Below are 19,689 nucleotides of genomic sequence, written 5' to 3' on the forward strand. Positions count from 1 at the left end.
GTGGGGGGCTTTGTCTGCCTGGCCACATCCTGCCTTCTGAGACCAGCCCTGGTCAGGGGCCACAGCCCTGGAGCTTATCATGCAAACATGCCCAGGAGGCATCTGGTAAATGTTTCTTGAGTGAATAGACAAGGTGATGAGTGAAGGTTGATAGTGACCTGAATTTGGGCCACAGACTCACCCCACACGCGCTTTGGAGGGCAACCCACACCCCGCCCCTATCCGGAGTACTAACCTCACAGGGCACACTGAATTGTCCTGGGGGCTGCTGCCACCACTGAGTCCAGCCCCATTCCTCTGGCCATGGAAGATTCTCAGGCAGGATGGTGGGAGCCGGGACCCCTTGGCTGCTGTCACCTGGGTGGGTGGGGGGGCAGTGCCCCTTCATGAGCAGGTGTGCACTCTACCTTCCAACACTCCCTCTGGTGTTTGGAGGGTGGTGAACACAGGAAGTCCCCAAATGTTGCTTGGACGCCATGATGTCCAGCTCTTCCCCACTGTGGGTGCCACTGTGGCCCTGGCTGGATTTAACTGGAGAAATGCTCACTGGGAGGTACACCTAGCCATCCATGTGAGCACACTCCAGGATGCCCTTACTGCCAGGGAGAGCCCACATGCCTGGCCAGCAAGGACCCTTCTGGATCATAGTCAATCCCACGCGGTATCTTTATTCCCAACCAGGCCCTAGTGGGTGAAGTGGGGCAGGTGATCCCCAGGCAGCCTCAGACAGTCATGACCCACCTCACTCTGATGTCCCCAGGCCCAAACATACACCATGGGCACCAGGGACCCATTTATGAGGACATTTCATTGCAGGGTCAGGAGGGGTCAGCAGCCCCACTCTGCAAGGCACAGAGAAGGATCGCTAGAGCATAAACCTCTCCAGGAGCTGAGTGAAGCCCCAGGAACCAGTTCTGCTACTATGGCCCCACCCCACAGCTGGCTGGCGGCTGTCAGCTTGTCAGGAGGAGGGAAATCTGGAAATTCCTGCTTCAGAGACCCTCAGGAATCCGGAGGTACCTGTGTCCCCAGAAGGGAGGGCCCATCACAGAGCCATAGGTCTGAGAGTAGCAAGGCCAGGCCCTTCCTAAGAACACTGCCAGGTGGGCATGACTCCCTGAGCTCTTGTTTTTAATTAGTAGACTTCCTATTTTAGGGTTACAGAAAAATTGAGCAGACAGTACAGAGAGTTCCCACATAGTCTGCCCATTCCCCTATTATTAATATCTTGTTAACAATATTAACATGTGTGAATGTTACAACCAATGAGCTGATATTGATATATTGTTAACTAAAGGCTGTACTGTTCAGTCCTGCATGTTTTATATGTTCCTGTATGTTGACAACTGCAGGTCCATAGGCACCACTGTGTTGTCCTACTTTTAGGGAAGTGGTCCTGGGCACAGGTGGCTTGGCAGTTCTTCAGCTCACAGAGCCCTGAACCTTGCATAGGAACTGGCTCCACATTGCCCCAGGGGTGGCCTCTGCCCTTTGGTCCAGTGGTTTCCAGGGAGTTCTGAAGCCTTAGCACTGTCACTCATTTGTAATGGGGGGGCGGGTGGGTGTCCTAAGGCGGCCCCTGCCCCTTCCCCAGTGTGAGGCCCTGAGCCCTGACAAGCATACTGCGCTTCAGGGGCAGTTTCTTTACTATGGGGAGCGTCCTGGGTGCGAGGTGCTGCTGGGCCGCCTAGATATGGTTGTGGGTAAGAAGTGGTTGTAGTTTCCAGATTCACAACTGGCAGGTTCCTCCCCCAAGCGGCCTGGGTGGTGGTTTCACTTCGCCCATTGCTCCCAGCACTTCTGCACCCTGGTACCTGCAGCAATGCAAGGCACACACTCCAAGGTGGTGTGGGGAGGGGTGCAGGAGGCCCCTCAGCCTCAGAGCTGCCTGTGAGCCTTGGGGTGACATCCCTTCTTAAGGCTGGGCAGGGCTCTCACCTTGTGCTGTAGCTGGTTGGGGTGGGAGTGGGGGGCGCGCGTGGTTGACCTGCCCAGACCAGGGCTTCTCCAAACAGATCCTTCAACTGTAGCCACCTTTAAGGGGTCTGACTCTCCCGCCCAGGGTTCCTGAGGCGGCTCTCAGTTCCAGCTGTTTGGGACCCTGCAGACAAGGCCTCCCCAGAGGGTGACAATTCCATCCCTACAACCAATTACATTTCTAACCCTTTGACCAGATGAGAAAGGTAAAACATTCAAACCAACAGGTGCAGGAAGTCACCCTCCTCCTCACAGGTCACTTGAAATCCCTCCCGAAATGTATCGTGACGAATACAAGGTCAGATTTCTCCACCACTTGAGGCTGTTTGAGGCTGTGGAGCTCAGACCAGTACCAGAGAGTCGCAAAGCAGAAAAGCCTGCTTTTGTGAGCACAGAGGTGGCTGCACAGAGCGCCATGGTTCCTTCCCTCTTCCTTCTTCTAGGGTGATGACCTGGTAGGACGGCAGACCCGTCTAAGCAGACCCCATCCACCCTCTAAGCAGACCCAGCCGTGGCTCCTGGCCTTATCACACTGTACTCACCAACTCACCACGCTGGGTCCTGCTAGGACGGGGGTCTTAGTGACTGCGGGCCTCTGCCAATACCTGGAGCCAGTATGGGTGGCCAGGTCTGGTGGTGGTAGCACTCGCATCTAGAGCACAGGGGTCAGGACACCACTAAAACCTAACAAGGCATCAGACAGTCTCCAGGAAGAATCAAGCGGGAGGTTGGGGACACAGGTACCAGACCAACTCCGGGGTTGGGGGTGGTGGGGACGAGCGGGCACAGGTCCGCAGCGATGCAGAGGAGCTGCGGCCCAGAGCCTTTCGGGGACGTGGATGCTCTAGAGTCCACGGGGCGCTCAACAGTGGGTAGGTCTCATCTCCAACCACAGCTGGGCTCCTCCCCTCCCGCACGGGCTGCAGACCGGGGCAGAGTCCGGACCTCTGCAGAGCACAGGTTTGGATCAGGAACGTCCCTGATGGAGTCTGGTCGCTCACACAGTAGTAGTGGCCCGGCCAGGAGCCCCCACCGCAGCCCAGCGGCCATTCCCGGCTCAGTCTCCGCGATGGGGCCAAGGCGCAGCCGCTGCGGACGCGCCCGCTGGCCCGGCGCCGGCTCAGGTCGCACAGACTTGCGGTCTCGGGTTTCTTCCGCGTCCCGCGGCGTACCGGCCGGGCGCGTGCTGCTGCCCCGTTCTCTCCCGGCTGGGGACTCTCTCTCGGACCCTCCTCCCGGTCCCTCGGGCGGCCCCCTCCCCTCCGCGGGGCCGCCCCAGGACTCCCGGCCAGGGCGCACAGGGCGCGGAGCTCGCAGCACTCGCAGCGCGCGCACGGGGCGGAGTTCCGGCGGGGGCGGGGCGGCCGGCGGGGGCGGGACGGGGGCGGGACGGGTCCCCAGCTGAGCCGGGACGCGGACCGCTGACTCGTCTGCTTCAGAGGCTCGGGTGGCGGCGGCGGGCGCGGAGCTCCCTGCGCGGCTCCCGCGGCTCCAGCGGCTCCAGCGGCTCCGGCTGCGGCCGGGATGGGCGGGCAGCCGCGCCGGGTGCGCGGGGGGCGCACGACGTGACTCGCCTGGACCTGGAGCCCCGCCCGCCCGGCCGCTCCGGGTGGAGGGTCTGCTCGGCAGGCGCGGACGCGGGGTCGGCGGCCAGGCAGAGCCGGAGCATGCGGGGCGCGGCGCGGGCGGCCGGGGGGCGCGCGGGGCAGCTGTGGCCGGGGCCCCCCGCCCCGGGCCCTGGCCCGCCGCCGCCGCTGCTGCTGCTGCTGCTGCTGGGCGCGCTGCTGGGCGGCGCGGGCGCGCAGTACTCGAGCGACCGGTGCAGCTGGAAGGGGAGGTGAGTCCGCCGGCGCGCCCCCAGACCTCGGGGCCGCTGGCCTCCCTTCCCGTGCCCTCCCCGCTCCGGCCGGCCGAGCGTGCGGGGGCGCGGCCCCGGGCGGGGACTCTGGGGCCCGCTCTCCAGGCCGAGTCCTGTCCGCGTCGCCCCCGCCCCCGGTTCTAGAACAAAAGAGCCCGCGGCGGCCCGGTGCCCTGGCCCGGAGGACGCCCAGAGGGAGGTGCGCCCGCGGCGCGGCGGGGTCGGTCCCGGCCGGACAGCCCGCTCGCCCCGCGCGGACCCCGCATCGGAGGCGGGCGGAGGTCGGTTCTCCGGCCCTCCCGGCTCTGCCCGCGGCGAGGACTTGCGCGCCCCGGGCGGGAGGAGCGGGGCCTGCGCTCAGGGCCGAGCGGGAAGGGAGGGCCGGCGGGTCCGCGGGAGGGAGCGGGGGCCTCGGAGGACCGAGCGGGGGCCCTGGCGCCGGCCGGGGTGCCGACCGCTCCCGTGCGCGCGGAAACCCGCGGGCGGACACCTGTGCGCGGGCCGAGTGCGGGGCCCGCCGCGTCCCGCATCCCCGCCCCGGCCCCGGTGAAGGTCAGGCCGCCCTTGGCAGCGCGCGCGCTGGGCTCGGGGAGCCCCCCTTCACGCCCCTCCGCCGTGGCAGCCGAGGACTTTTTTTTTTTTTTTTTTTTTTAAACTGAAGTGTGACAAGCAGAAAGGAGTTGCAAATCACAAGTATACGCGGGCGGGGCGCCTGAGGGCACAGCTACTTTGGTGAGAAACCGCCATCCGCCCAGGGCGCTGTCGCCCCGGGCAGGCTGCTCGGCTCGCAGTTGGAAAAGCCGGTTTTGTGCCGCGGAAGGTGCAGGTTCAGGAGTTTTCAGGGATGCGCATCTCCTTCTCTGGAACTCTGTGGGCAGGGGCTGCCCTCGGGTCGCGGGGTCGGGGTGCTCGGTGGAGCAGGGCCTCTACCCGAGCCCTTCGCCCTCACACCTGATGGGAAGACTCCTGCCAGCACACACCTCGTGCTGCTGCTGGAGGAGGGGGGGGGAGGGTGTCACGGGTTTTTTTTGAGTGAAGACAGTTTTTCCGGGAAGCTTGGGGGGTTGTGCCAGGGTGCTGGGCTCTGTGTGAGCAGGGCAGCCGCTGGTCATCTTGGATACTTACAGAGCCAGTTCTCTGTGGAGACTGGCAATCGCCCTGCTCTCTGCTCCCCACTTCCCACTGCCGAAGCCGGGGTTCTGGGCTCCAGAGATCGGGCCTGTGGTGCCCTCCCTCCCTTGCACTCACACCAGAGCTGGGATGCAGGGCTGCTAAGATTGGGGCCACGAGCTTGGAGCTCTGGGGGAGGGCTGGCCTGCAGAATGCTGGCGCCAGCACAGGGCTGGCTGGGAGCCTCTGACTCTGACACACTCTTCCAGGGCTGCCCTTTCCCCGACGCTCCTAATTAAACTCCCTGCCTTGCAGCTTCTGCTGGATGAATCAGTGCACCCCTAAACTGAGGTCTAGGGTGTCCTGCTTCAGCAGATCAGAAACAGAAAGCCTGTCCCACCCTGGACAGGCTTTCTGTCTGAGTTTCCAGAGGAGGAGCTGACACCCTTTCAGGCTCTCTGAGGACTGTGTGCCTGGAAGGGGGCTGCCTCTCCTGGGGATCAGAGAGGGCTGTGAGTGAGTGCTGGTCATTAGGGCCAACCAGCTCCTGGACCAAGCAGGGGTCTGCCTCCTCTTTTCTACCTGGAGAACCAGGGACGCTTACCTGCTGCCCTCTCTCCATCTTTGCTAACATACCCCGGGTCTTGGACTGCCTCCAGCTGCCCTCCACTCAGCGCAAAGGCAGAGTCTGCTGGCAGAGGGTGGCTGCAGGGGCTGTCCCAGTGGGATCTGGACGGAAGACAGGCCCAGGCCACATTCCTGGATTATAAGCTCCCCTTCCATTGTAATTGCTGCCCTAGCGATCAATATGCCTTGCAGATCAGCTGACAGATCCTTGCTGTGGAAACTTGGGTTTGCTCGTTTGCCTGCAGACTCCTGTAACATTTATGACTTTTTATGAGCTGTTCTAAAGACAGCACAGGGTGGTGTGAGCCCCAATACCCTGGGTGCGTTCCGATCCCCTGATAGGGAGGGAGTTGCTCTTTATGATACTGGCCACTCACATTTGACAGGCTGAAATGCGTGTCTGGGTGTTTCCAAGCAATTAAGCAGGAGGTTTTGCAATCTTGGTCCCTTGTGCAGGGGCAGGACAGCGCCCTGATCTTTATTAGGCTGTGGTTGTAAAGGTGGACCACGAACCTTCCCACTGCCGTCGGCAGGGTTTGTGGGTCTGTCATACCTTGGCTAGCTCTCCTACTGGGTGGGGAGATGAAAGGTAACTCCAGTGATAACCTCTGGGTTTCGCCCTTGATCGAAGCTCTTCCTGACTTAAGTGAACAAGAGACCATAATTTACTCCTGGTGACTCAGGTGAGCCAGGCTGTGGGTGTGAGTAGTAAGAACCCTGCTGCCACCACACTGACCCCTGCAGAAAGTCCCATGTCGGTTTGGAATTTGCTGTCCTTTGCCTGAAGGTGTGTCTACACTTCCCTGGGGAGTGACACTGGCAGGCTCTTTGTTGTTGTTGTTGTTTTTTGAGAAATAAAGGAATCTAGTTTAAATAGCCCAAGATCAATAAGTGTTGTCAGCTCCGTAAGAGTGACTAGAACCAGAGTGTTTTCTGTCTAGCTTCATCACATCAGAAAGCAGGTATCTTATTTTTGCCTGATTAGTGTGTCACTTGCACGCCATGTGAAAATCATTAATGCCACCATCAGTGACATCACAGATGTGGCACATTTTTCCACCTCCAGCAATTTTGCATAAACAGAAGTTTTTTCAGGTTTGCTGTGGTGCTGGAAACCTGGAGGTGAGAGATTTAGCTAGATGTTCTGGTGAGCACCAGACAGGCTCGGAGTCCTTGATTTCTTTCATTAAAGGCTCAGTGGGGTCCCAGGCTGATCAGAGTCGGTGAGCATCTGAGTGGCGGTCTTGCACATCACATGCTACCGACCTTCATGTGAACACTCCTGTGTTGAGTGCCTGGCTCACGTCTTGTTGATCTCAGTCCTTCAGGAGAACATGAGGGAGAGCAGAACAGAGGGGCGTGCTGGCCGTGGACCCTGGGATGGGCATAGACAGTTCTCTGGGTGGCAATGAAGACGTCAGGTAAAGGGTGGACATTTCTTCTAAGTCCACTTTCGTGTTGTTCCCGGTCCTCTTATAGTTGAGTGACTTATGAATAAATGGAGCCAGGTGTAGTGCACAAGATGTACAGGGTCATCTGTGCAGGCTGGGGACAGCCATGGGCTGGCCATCTGTCCCCCACAAGCGTTCCCTCTGCCCTTGCCTAAGATATGGGTGGGGGGTGGACCTCTCTGTTTCCCTGTCCACTGTTTGGATTAAAGTGACTTAGTGAGAAGTGTCCGAAGTCTTTGGTATGGGCTTTCTTTTCCCTTGAGCCCCAGGGTCCCTCCCGACGGAGAGGAAAGTGAAGCCTGGACAGGATGGTTTTTAGGGGAGAGAGCTTTGAGGATTGGTGTCTGGGCACAGGGCAAGTGTCCAGCTGCCCCTTGAGGCTGGAGACAGGAGAGGAGGGACACTGTGATAAGTTTGTTTTGGCTGCCCGAGAGCAGAGGTGATTATAGTCATCTGTGTCAACCACTTACCATTTAGTCTAATTTTTTCACACAGCACTATAATTATGCTCGTCCACACATATGTGTCAGAGGAGCTTATATGAGTTTTATTTGACTGTAATTTGTAAGTCTATTTTGCGTGTGTGGCTCTGGTAGGCGTCTGAGGCCAGGCCGGCTGCTAGTGACCCAGGGCCTTGCGGGGGTGGGGAGCGGGGTTGGAGGGGGTCACCTCCTTGACACCTCCCTCTGATGTGGTCTGCAGGATGACTGTGCAGCCCCAGCCCACAGCTGGCCATCGAATGAAAAGTGAGGTTTTTTGGAGCCCAGAGCATGAGTCACCAACAGTAAATGCAAACCATATGTTACGTGTTTTCTCCTCTGTAGAAAGGGTTTCTGGTAACTCACCCAGGCCTGGGCTCTGAATATAGCATTGTTTATTACGCATAAAAATCCTAAGAATGTGGGTGAACCTGTCTGAGATCCGATCAGAACCAAATTTCATGTAATAAAACACTTGGTTGAAGTCATTGGTTGAGTTCCAGGGCTGCTTGGTGGTTATGACGTAACCATCAGCACAAGCTGACATTCACATTAAAATTTTGAGTAGGGGAAACTTTAACGTTTTTGATGGTTTCAATTTCTTGAAAACATAACGTAATGACTTTACTCAAGACCTGTCTCACGAAGAGTGTACAGACTTCATTTTTTCCTATTTAGCATTTATTAGGAGTGAGATTAACTTGGCAGAAGCTTCCCCTTGGGAAGGTGAAAGGTCTGCTCACTGTTTGCGTCTCTCTCCTGTGGCTTGTTCACGCTTTCCCTCCCATGCCTCTCCCCTATGGAGGACCATCACCTTACTTTTGTAATTTGCTGTGATGATATTTGAGTTTATTTTTAAAGATATGATTGGCAATGCAGGGTCTTCAGGTTTGCAAATGGAAACACTTGCCCCTATCTGTGAGGTGCTAAAGACAAAAGTCACCGACAACCTCCAGCCCCCCCCAAGCTGCTAACATTCCTATTTGGTTTCAAAGCTACTCTTTGGACCAAGTGAACCGCTCCTTGTTTTCACACTCAGTGGGAATCTGCCATCGTTCCTGGCCCTCGGTTGGTCATCTGGAACTCGGGTTTGTGCCAGAGTCCTGTTGGTGTGTCCTTGAACGTGTTCCGGAAGGTCCCCCCTTCCGTGGTTCTTCCCCCATTGCATGCATCGCCACCCTGACGCGGGGAGCCCCAAGGGCATGGGCGCCCAGTGCTGCAGCCTTGAGGGCTGGCAGATGGAGCGTCGAGGTGCTGAGAGGGTCTGAGACAAACATTGTCTACGCGCATCAGGGCGTGGGCCCGTCTCACCGTGACTCTCTGGGGCAGGCCTGCCGGAGGGGACTGTCACTCCCTGGAAACGGCCCCTTGCAGCAGGGCAGAGGTGGTGGCAGCCCGCGTGTGGGTGAGGGGCTGCTCATGCACCTGGGCGGGCGTCCCCCAGGCGGGTACATGTGGGGTGCCGGGCCCCGGCTGACGCGTGTCCCCTCTGCAGCGGGCTGACGCACGAGGCCCACAGGAAGGAGGTGGAGCAGGTGTACCTACGGTGCTCGGCGGGCTCTGTGGAGTGGATGTACCCGACTGGGGCTCTCATCGTTAACGTGCGGCCCAACACCTTCCCGCCCTCCCGACGACACCTGACTCTGTGCATCAAGCCCCTCAGGGACTCTTCGGGCGCCAATATTTATTTGGAAAAAACTGGAGAGCTGCAGCTGCTGGTGCGGGACGGGGACCGCGGGCCCCGCCAGGTGCACTGCTTTGGCTTCGAGCAGCGGGGCCTGTTCGTGGAGGCAACGCCCCAGCAGGACATTAGCCGGAGGACCACGGGTTTCCAGTATGAGCTGACCAGCCGGCACGCGGAGTCAGACCTGCGTGCCCAGTCAGGTGAGTGGCAACCTCTGGGGCGGGGAGGGCAGTGTTCCCCTCCCACGGTCTCTGTGAGAACCCGCCTGCTGCTGGCAGACGGGCTCCCCGTGCGATGGGCATTGGACGTGTGTGGCCCTGTTAGTGTTGTGGGTGTTTTGCACGTGGGGAAACAACGCAGTCTCAGGAGGCGTGTTTGAGGAGGGTGAACACACGTGCCCTGAGAACGGCCATAGGTCGGACCTGAGAGCCGTGATGGGGTGTGGTCCTGGCTCCCTGCTCCTCTTCTGTGCTCAAGACTGTAATCGGAAATGGGTGCTGTGGCCGTTCACACCGCCCCTGTGTTTCTTCTGATATGTGGATTGGCTGTGTGTTTTTGACATCAGCTGCAGCCTCTGACACGTCGAGTTTTGGGTGGGAGCCAAGGGTGATTCACTCTCCAGAGAGGTGCAGAGCCTTGCTGACCTGAATTGTGGAGCTGGTTCCAGCTTCCGGAGGCATTTTGTGGGTGGGTGTTACAAGGGCCACCCCATGTGGAGTGGAGACAACGGCAGCGTGCCAGGAGAGGGGCTGTGTGTGTGTGTGTGGGGGGGGGGGTGGGCGAGTCAGGTGGCACAGGAGCTCACCCCGGTTAGTGAGGTGAGTGAAGACCTCTCAGGGGTTCCCGTGAGGCCGGCCCTCGAGGAGCCTTCTCCACCGCAGAGCCCTTCTCGTTGTGGTGCTGGCAGGAGTCCCCTCAGCAGCAAAGGGTGTGTGTGTGTGTGTGTGTGTGTGTGTGTGTGTGCGCGCGCACGTGGGGACTGTGAGTTGGCAGACAGCTTGGCAGGGCCCTGTGTGGAAGGTGGCGTTGGTCTCTGAAAAGTTCCAGAGACAGAGACTGAGGAGGAGTGAGTGGCCCCAGAGCTCTCGCGTGGGGCGGGTCTCGCCCCATGTGCCATGAACAAGGACTGAAGTCCTCGTCTTATATAGACACCCATGCCAAGCGTGGCCCTTGCTCGAAGGCATAGATGACCTCCTGGGGTCCAAGTGTGTGGGGTGGGGGTCCTAGTGTACCACTTGTGTCAGTCCCGAAGCTGGTTGTGGTGAGGCGCCTTCTGGTTGAGGGGGTGTGAGCTTGGATTGTCCTGTGAGTAGGTTCCAAGAAGGCCATTCTCCAGGTGACCAGCTGGCCCGGATGATGGGCAGGTAGGGGTGCCATGGCATTGAGTGGTGCAGGCCAGGGAGGAATGCTGCTACCACCCCCAGTACTCACGGCGGTCCCAGTACAAGGAGTGACCCGGGCCCAAGTTGCAGCAGTGCTAAGGCAGAGACACCTGGTTTGAGGGGTGGGTCGTCTCCAAGAATAGTATAATTCTCCACATTTTAGTAAATGAGATGTTTAATTCAAGTAAAACAGATCTGCTAGGATTTGAAATGTAGACTTTTCTCCTGTATGTGAATCTGCATTTTATCGTTCTGCATTCTTGGCTCAGATCAGTTTTCAAAACCTTCAGTCTCTCTCAAACTAAACCGGTGTGTTGGAGAACTTCAGTGTAGGATTGCCCGGGTAGGACCCCCTTCCCCTTCCAAGTGCCAGCCGCCCAGGTAGGACCCTGCCCCCCTCCAAGTGCCAACTGCCCGGGTAGGACCTCCACCCCCCTCCCAGTGCCAGCCGCCCGGGTAGGACCCCCACTTGGAAAGGTAGCACTGGAAGCTGTTGTAAATCTCAGGACCTGAATGATATTTTAACCACAACAGCCTTTATCTTGATGACCAGCTATAGGAGGGTGGGTTAGAGAGCTAGAGGAGGGTACCCCAGCCTCGCTGTAAGGGACCTAGAGGTAAACTAATAGTAAAAACAAAATCTGGAAAAACCCAGTCACTGAATTTAATGCTTGTGGCTGAGTGAAGCAGATGTTGAAACTTGTTAACAATTTCTTTTTTTTTTTTTTTTGAAGTATTTTATTTTTAAGTAATCTCTACACCCAACGCGAGACTCAAACTCACGACCCCAAGATCAGGAGTCCCATGCTCCACTGACGCCTCTTACTGATTGAATGTTGATGGCCCTTTAAAGATATTTGCTGCTGGTCCCTGTTCTCTTGTGGCTTGAGCTTCCTTCCACCTGGTGGGTCATTCTTACCAGATGCTGGCGCTGCCTGTGTAGCCAGTTGTTTCTTTGTTGGGCACCTGAGCGCTTCCATTTGTCCAGAAGGAAAATGCACAAGGGTGGCCATGGGCTGGGATGACTCAGAGACCATGGCTCCGCCCTCGGGGACCAGAGACTTAGTCTCTCTCCCTCTTCTTGTGGGCAGGGTCTGTGCACCCCAGGTTCCCCTGGTCCCTGTTTTCAGGCCAGGACAGTGAGCAGATTTGGGAGAGGCCTGTGGGATCAGTGGTTGGGCTATCCTAGGTTCCAATGGGGCTGCCGGGACAAGGTCCTGCATGATGGTGGGTTGTCTGGTCACAGCCTCTGCTTGCCCTCTGTGCATCTCTCGAGACCCCATGTAGGACGTTCAGCTGTGGCTGGACATTGGGCAGTCTGGGTGGCCCAGGGGTTCCTTTCTTACCTCTCCCCCACCCTGACATATGCCCACTGGGCCCTGGAGCATCTGTTTAAACCCGGCGCCTGCAGGGATCCAGGCACCCCGTGGATAGTGGGGTATGAATGTGTGTCTGTGCGTTGGCCAGGAATCAGGCCTGGGACAGCCCAGAAACTTAGCAACTGTCAGAACTGAGGGTGGGGGACTCAGATGTGTGTGGGGTTCTAGGAGCTGGGATGGAAACAGGCACAGATTCTGGGCCCTTCCTGGGGGCTCAGCACTTTCTCAGCCTGAGGGAGATGAGGGGCAGCGGGGCTCTGGGGAGGCTCGTGCGTCCTTCTCCCCGGGGTGTTTGCCTTTCATCAGGGGATGGGCTCCTAAGCCTTTAATGCCAAAGGAATGGGTATGTAATGTGGAATGTCGGTGCCAGCCATCTGGCAGCAATGATGTCTGCCGGGCCAGACGGGTAGTGCGTGGCTCCCGGCTCTCTCCTGTTCTGGCCCTGGCCGCAGCTGCAGGAAACTTGGGTGAAGCTGGAGGCTGGACACCTGTGACGTGGAGGTGTGCCAGGTGCCTGTGGGCTGGGCAGTCAGTGATCCTGCCTGCTGCGGAGGTGGATGAGCCTTCTCCCTCACTGGTGACTCATAGTAGCTTCTAGTTTGTGCTGACTTGAAAACAGAGAGGCTCCCGGATGAGAGATGTGTGTGAGCCTCACGGCCCCGGACGGTCCCGCTTGGGAGTGTTTGCAGTGAGTGCGGTCGCCTGGTGTGCACTTGAATAACCAGCTTCCTGGTATGGTCTGAGATGCACTGACACCCAAGAAAAGGCCAGAATGGAGAGGCAGGCCACTCCTTACAGGTGCAGATTGAGGGGTGGGTGGTAGGAGGTGACCTGAGGGGTGGGGGGGGGGGGTGCGGGATTGAGCCTCCTTTCCCCACCCTGCCCTCCTCCTCCCCCTCCTCCTCCTCCATGGGCCTCACCGGGGCATCTGAGTAACGCAGTTGCTGAAAAACTCTGGCAGGACACGAAAGGTGGGCAAGTGGCCAGATCCAGCTAACTAATGGATGAAACTCTAGGCCACTCCTGGAACCCGGCCGGGCTGTCTGGGGGCCGTCCTCCCCAGAGCCCTGGTGTACGTGGGGAAGCAGGCACACCAGGACCCTCTGTTGCCCAGTAGGGTTGGGGATGTGTGGTGGTGGCCAGTGAAGGATGGCAGGGGGTTGCTCTGTCTGGTTCTAGGGGGTGGAGACAAACATTCTCCTTGGTTTGCCCGGGGCAGCCCAGGTGGACCCCTGATTCCAGTCTTCTTTTATTCCTCCGGGAGCCGAACAGCAGGGGCTTACCGGCTTGGCCACATCTACCTTCTGGGGCTTGGGGTTTGGGGTCCATGTGATGCCTACCCAGAGCAGGCTTCCTTGAGCAGATGAGGTGGGAAGACAGTGGCATTTTAGACCCACAGCGAGAGGGGATGGTGCTGGCCATTAATGCATGAAAGTTATTGGCATTGCTGGCCGGTAGCCCGAGTCATGTGGTTTCCAGTGTGCTCCATCCCCCTTCCCTGGTCAAACCTGCTGTGTTTGATGTGTTGGGGGGGGGGTGGTGAATGATGCCCGAGGGGTGGGCTGGGTGGGTACCGAGCCCCGCACTAAGGAGCTCTCTCGGTTTGGTGGTGGCCCTGATGGGCTGTGGGGGATGAGTGGCAAAGGTCAGCAGAAGTCGAAAGAAGCCTCATTATGTCCTAGAAGCAGAAAAGGAGAGAAGAGATTTTCCCCCAAAGGATCGTTTATTTTCTGTAATTATCTTTCATCTCGCCCATCTCTGCACTCCTGGGATGAAAGCGTGTGGCATCCACCTGCTTTCTCAGCAGGAACAGGGTGGGGTGGCAACAGGTCAGGAGGAGAGGTGGGGGAGATTGAGATATCCCCGCGGTGGCTGACCACCTTGGGGTGGCACCGGCCCGCAGCCGGCTGTGGTGAAAGAGGAGGAGGCTCCAGAACCTCATGTGGCAGCTGGGCCTCAGCTCACACCAGCCCCGTGCCGGCCGTGTCCCCTCCCTGTGCAGTGCTGCACCCACCAAACCTGCCACCTGTCACTGGCTGCAGTGACGACCCCAGCGGATGTCCTCATGCACAGTTTTCCCTTTGGAAGTTGTGTGTGTCTGCCTGGTTGTCCTTCCTGCCAGACCAGCGTGCGGCCATCTGCAGACCTGTCCCAGGCCAGGGCCTAGCATGAAGCGTGCTGCCTTCCCCCCCTGCCCTCCCCCGCCCTCCTGCCTGCACCTGCCGTCCTCACCTGGGTCCCTGCAGTAGCCCCAGCTGCTCTCCCTGACCCTGTGTTTCCTTCTTCCGTTCATTTTGTGCACATTCCGGAAGACTCTCCCTAAGATGCCCACACCTCAGCCAACCCCTCTCAAAGAACCGTAAACCCAACTGGGCTCTTGGCTGCTCCCTCCTCACCTTCCCCTGCAAGGAAACGAGATTCAGTGTGTCCGAAACCAGCACATTCCACTGCCTTTATGAGCCCAACTCCGATTAATAATTGTTTCCAGATTGCTTCTCTTGGCATCCACAGACTGGATTTTCCAATGAGGTGACCTGTGCTTTGTAAAACTCAGAATTATGAGGGAAGTCTCCAGGGTGGCACTTTAGTAGCTCAGCTGTGGTGGTATCGGCTCCCTGAGGCTTCTGGTGGGAGGATCTGCGGGCTGCTGACTGCCCTCTGCCGGGGCCCCAGGCACCCCCACAGCTTCGGCAGTGCAGTGGGGGTGTGAGTGGGTGGCCGCCCCGGACAGGCTCCTTGCCGCCTTCCTCCTTAGCCCTCAGCGGGCGTCCCCGGGCCTGTGTCCACGGAGAGGGTCAAGCTCTCAGCCTTGGTGAGTTGCGGGCCGCCAGGCCGGGTATCTGACTGCCGGGTGTGGCCTGGGCCTGTTGCTGTACCACTGCTGCCTTTGTGGGCACTGCCTGTGGTCTGTCTCGGCCGACTCAGAACCTGAGATGTGCCTCTAGAGAGCTTGTGTGGACCGAGCTTCCCACCCACCCTCACTTGGAGTGTCTAGAGGCCTGGCCCCCAGGGACTCTGCTGGGGCTCCTCTCTCCTGGGCAGATGCTTTATGAGGGGTGCCCGGGATGACGCCTCTGACCCCCTGGCACAGGGGCTGAAATTAGACCTTGCCTCTGAGCAGAACTGGAGAGCCCGGCCTCGTCATGCCCTATGTGTGTGGGCAGCGGGCCGCTGGAGGGGTGTGCAGGGTAGGGGACCCCCAGTGGGCTGCCTTCTTTTTTAAGAGAGGCCTTGAGGCTGGGGGTCTATACATGGAAGCAAAGTGCCCCAAGTGGGCAGCAGTCTTTGGGATTTGGAGCTGGGTAGGACATCCTCTCGGCCAGGCTGGCCAGGCTTCAACACACCCAACCGGCTCTGCTAGTCCTGTAGCTTCGCCAGGTTCCCGAGAACCTGATAGAAGCGGCAGGCAGTGTGTGGGCCAATGAGTCACGTCCCCCTGAGCTGGCCTGGGGCACACACATCCTCCCCTGCCCAGGGCAGGACCACCAGGGCCAGTGATTGGAAACTCCTGTCCACCCCCTGGGGTCCGCAGAGACCCCGTGCTGCCTAGGGCAGCACAGACCCTGCGCCCCGCACCCCAGAAGGCCTCTCTGAGCTCTAGCTGCTCTGTGCCTGGCCTTGCCCCCGAGGCCTCGAGTCTGCTGCCGCCAGGGTGCAGGTGACTGCTCACCCAGTTCGCGTGTGAGGGCCAGCAAATGCCAAAGCCAGGACGTTACGGGGCCTTGAGAAGGTGATCTTATTCCAGCAAGACTTCATACCTAACCTTTGCCTGAGCTGGGAGGATTTGTGCCAGACCCTAGAGACTCAGCGGCCAGGGGGCAGAGGCCTTGAAAAGTGCAGTGTGACTGCCAATTCATGCTGTGTCCTCCCAAATCCAGTGCTGGGTTAGGAGTGCCGTGGTCTGGGGGGAGTTGCCAGAGGCTTGTGCCCCCCCGCCTTTCTTGAGGCCTCACCCAATCTGAGGAAGTTAGGGTGAGGGCTGTACTGGGGCAGAAGTTAGTGGGGTGGGGCCTGGTTTGGCTGGAGGAAGCCAGCCCCCACCCTCGCCCCGCCAGGCTGTGGGGGTTTGGGGATTCTGTGAACCAGGCTTGCCGTAGACGGTGTTTGCAGGCAGTGATCTGGTTTGAGGTCAGGGGTCTGGGGAAGGGGGCTGTGCTGATGGCTGGGACTTGTTTGGACGAGAGCCCCACGGCCTCGGCCTGCAGACGTGACCCTCGATGCTCACCGACACCTTCGGCAACCAGTGCCCTGACCTTCTGGTCTCGGCTACAGATGGGGACCTGGGGAACAGGTGTTGTGTGAGTGGCTGGTGTGGCTGTGGAGGCTGGGAAGGAGGCGACTCTCAGCCAGGCTGGTGTGGGGGACGTAGCTTCCGACCAGCTCAGGTTGGTTTCCCGTTGGTGATGGGCCTGGGAGAGTGGTTTGCCCTGGGGCCCAGCAGTTGCTGCACCAACAAGCTAGGTGGGGACCAGCACGGACGCCCACTGTCCCTCGGGGTGCGGTGCACGCCCTTCATAGCCACATCTTGAGCTTGGGGTTCCCTGGATTCATCAGCCCTCGCCCCCTGTGTGGTGGCCGAGGTTGGGTCCTCTGTCCTGTTCCCTGAGGTCAGAGCTCTTATGGGACCTGGTGGGTGTGAGCGGGGTCTGTGTCCCGCAGACCCTACTCCTAACCCTGTTCTCTCCCCGCAGCCCCGTGCCGCCCCTGCAGCGACACAGAGGTGCTGTTGGCGGTCTGCACCAGCGACTTCGGTAAGTGTCCTCGTGCTCCTGCCACACGTCAAGAGCCCCGCTTGGGCCTGGGAGGGCCTTCCAGTGCTGGCACTCAGCTTGGGGAGGAGACGGCTGAGGGCATTGGGCTTGGAGGTGTAATAGGGGATCTGTGCCGGATGAGAGGGGTGGGAGTCCTGTTCAAGGTGGTCACTGAGCATTTTCCTCCAAGGCATGGTCTAGCCTCACCTCAGAGTCCTGCTCTCCTCTGGGCCCCTGTGGACGCTGCAGCAGGAGTTCCTGGTCCTGGGGGTCTGAGGAGCCTGGGGGCCCCGGGGCTGAGCTCAGGACTCAGCTGCGTGCTTTTGCTCTTGGGCAGCGGCGATGGCGGGGGGGGGGGGGGGGGGGGGGGGGGGGGGGGCGGGGAAGCACTCTGGGTTGGGGGAAGGCAGCCCGGCTGGACCCTGCTCTGAGCGCCTCCAGCTCGGAGGGCAGTAGTGTGGTGGGAGTGCAGAGCTCCTTTCCACGTTTTGGTCCTGCATCTGGAGGATGGGGGACCTTGCCCTGGGCCTGCTCTGCCCAGCTCCCTCCCATCACCCCCTCCCCTCTGAGCTGCCCTGTTTCTGTCCCACCTGGATACAGGGTGGCAGTAGATGTTGTGTGTTAATTGCGGTTGTGTCTTGTTCTAACTTGAAACGTTGATGCACACAATGTGACTTCTGTCTTCTGTTTCTCCCCACTTATATGGCTGTTATCCCTGACAGAGTCTGAGTGGCAGGGACAACCCCTAGAGGGCCTCAAATGTCTGAACTGGTCTTTCTAATGGGATTTCTGGAATGCAGAATTCAGGGTCAGCCCCCGCAGGGTCACCCCTGGTGACCCCACTGACTCCCGTGTTCTTGCCTCCGTAGTCGTCCGAGGCTCCATCCAGGACGTCACCCACGAACCAGAGCAGCAGGAGTCCGCCATCCACCTGCACGTGAACCGGCTGTACCGGCAGAAGAGCACTGTCTTCCGGCCAGCCCCAGAGGGCGGTGGCTGGAGGGGGCACGTCACCACGCTGTTGGAGTGTGGTGTGAGGCCCGGACGTGGGGAGTTCCTCTTCACGGGCCACATACACTTCGGGGAGGCCCACCTTGGCTGCGCCCCGCGCTTCAAGGACTTCCAAAGGATGTACAAGGATGCTGAGGAGAAGGGCCTGAACCCCTGCGAGATGGGCACAGAGTGACTGTGGGTGGCCACCGCTGCTGCCACAGCGGGCGCTCGGACCTGGGCTCCCCGGCGCACAAGCCACGTCTGACCCCACGAGGTCCTGGCCAAGGACTCCTTGACTGATTGGAAATGTTGTAAGATGCAAACTAAGTTATTATATTTTTTTTAAAAAAGAAACGTCCATAGGAAATAAACTCCAGTGTCTTAAAATGCCTCGTGTACCATTTCATGCTGTGTTTCCAAAGCACCTGATGGGATTGTGTTGGGCTGGTGTGTTGGGTAGGGCTCTGGGGCCGGAGCCCCTGGAGGATGCCCAGCACCAGGCTTTGTACAAAGCTCGGGGACCATTTAGAGTGGTTTCTTATGATGGAGATTTACGGAGCCAAATACTTATTTTTTGGTTGGTTTTGTTTTTCAAAGACTGTGTTTTGCTAGCCGTGGTCACTTTTGGGCCACTGGCAGCGGTGTGCCTGTCTGCAACCCTGTGGGGTGTGCACGCGCTTCCCTGGTGTCCGTGTAGGGCTTCTTCTGGGGCCAGCACACCCGAGGGAGCCCCGCAGCCCAGCCGCTCGGGGCCTTTCATTCTGGGCCCAACTGTAAGTACGGCTGTTACTCTCGGGGTTCGGAAAACACATGCACCTCCTCCTTCCTCCCCCGCCTCCCTCAGCTTCTGCCTTCCCTTTCCTGATAACCCAGATGCTGCCCCTTGACTCCAGCTCCCCCCAAATGCCTGAGTCTGCGGCAAGTCTCTGGCCCCCCAGGGGCTGGTCTGCACTAGGCTGGTGACCTCCACACTCTCAAGGGTGAGTCAGTACCCAGCAGCGGCTGTAACAAACGACCACAGACTGGAGGCTTAAACAACATTCATTCTCCCCTTGTTATGGAGGCCAGAAGTCCAAAATCAAGGTGTGGCAGGGCCAGGCTCCCTCCGAAGGGTCTAGGGGAGGAGGCTTTCTGTCTCTTTCAGCTTCTGCTGGGTGCTGCCGGTCCTTGGTGCCCCTGGGCCTGTAGATGCATTGTTCCAGGCTCTGTCCCCTTCTCCCCTCTATGTGCCTGTGTCCAAATCCCTCCTCTCAGAAGGACACCAGTCACGCAATTAGTTCCCACTCCCATCTAGTACAACCTCACCTTAGTTGATTATGTCTGTGAAGACCCTGTTTCCAAATAAGTTCACAGTCACATGTTCTGGGTAGATGGGAATTTGGGGGGACACTACTCATCCCAGTACTGGGGTCACTGGGGTGCCACATAATTAGATCTAAGCCTGCATCCGCGTGAGTGAGGTGATTTCTCCCAAACAGCTGCTGAGGCTGAGGGGGGACCCTGGAGAGGACACTGGTTAGTGAGCTCTGTGCCGGCTGCACCCAAGCCTCGGGCACACTGTGTGGCCACAGGGAGGTGCCGTGTGCTAGCCCAGGTGTTCCCTGCCTCGGGTGGGTGTGCCCTCACTCCTGAGCACCCTGCTTCGGGTGGTGGATGTGGCCTGGCCCGGGCATGCCCCAGCTCAGGTGTGTGCTCAGGTCTGTGGGCTCCAGCAGGTCACAACCTGAAGCAGCAGGGTTGGTGATGGGAACAGGTCCTACTGTGGCTAATAACTGTGATGTTCTATGCCAGGAGTATGTTGTGCAGCAGATAGCCAGGCCCACAGTGACCCTGCTGTTGGGTTCATGCTTTGGGCTTTTCTGGGTGTTAACTCTGACACTGGAGGAGGCCACAGGGCTTGCAGGTGCTGCAGAACCAGAATGTCGGGTTTGGGTTTCGGTTTCAGGGCTGGCTTTCTTCCTTATGTCAGTACGGGGGCCTGGGAGGAGCTGGGGACCT

General features: G+C 58.9%; 1 protein-coding gene across 1 annotated transcript; it reads left to right on the plus strand.

Moving 5' to 3' along the window:
• The first annotated feature begins 3,408 nt into the window (after positions 1 to 3,408).
• On the plus strand, positions 3,409 to 18,078 carry METRNL (meteorin like, glial cell differentiation regulator). Its single transcript, XM_043585494.1, has 4 exons — positions 3,409 to 3,814; positions 8,998 to 9,386; positions 16,639 to 16,698; positions 17,568 to 18,078. The coding sequence occupies exons 1-4, from the start codon at positions 3,645 to 3,647 to the stop codon at positions 17,882 to 17,884; spliced, it is 936 nt and encodes a 311-aa protein (XP_043441429.1). The 5' UTR covers positions 3,409 to 3,644; the 3' UTR covers positions 17,885 to 18,078.
• Positions 18,079 to 19,689: the final 1,611 nt, after the last annotated feature.

This window comes from Prionailurus bengalensis, chromosome E1, assembly GCF_016509475.1.
Source record: "Prionailurus bengalensis isolate Pbe53 chromosome E1, Fcat_Pben_1.1_paternal_pri, whole genome shotgun sequence".
In the NCBI taxonomy this organism is placed as follows: Eukaryota; Metazoa; Chordata; class Mammalia; order Carnivora; family Felidae; genus Prionailurus; species Prionailurus bengalensis.

Excerpts from the sequence above, each read along its gene's own strand:
- METRNL (XM_043585494.1), top strand. The coding sequence starts at position 3,645 with ATGCGGGGCGCGGCGCGGGCGGCCGGGGGGCGCGCGGGGCAGCTGTGG. Across the intron at positions 3,815-8,997 it reads CGGTGCAGCTGGAAGGGGAG|CGGGCTGACGCACGAGGCCC; the intron begins GTGAGTCCGCCG and ends TCCCCTCTGCAG. Across the intron at positions 16,699-17,567 it reads GGTCTGCACCAGCGACTTCG|TCGTCCGAGGCTCCATCCAG; the intron begins GTAAGTGTCCTC and ends TTGCCTCCGTAG.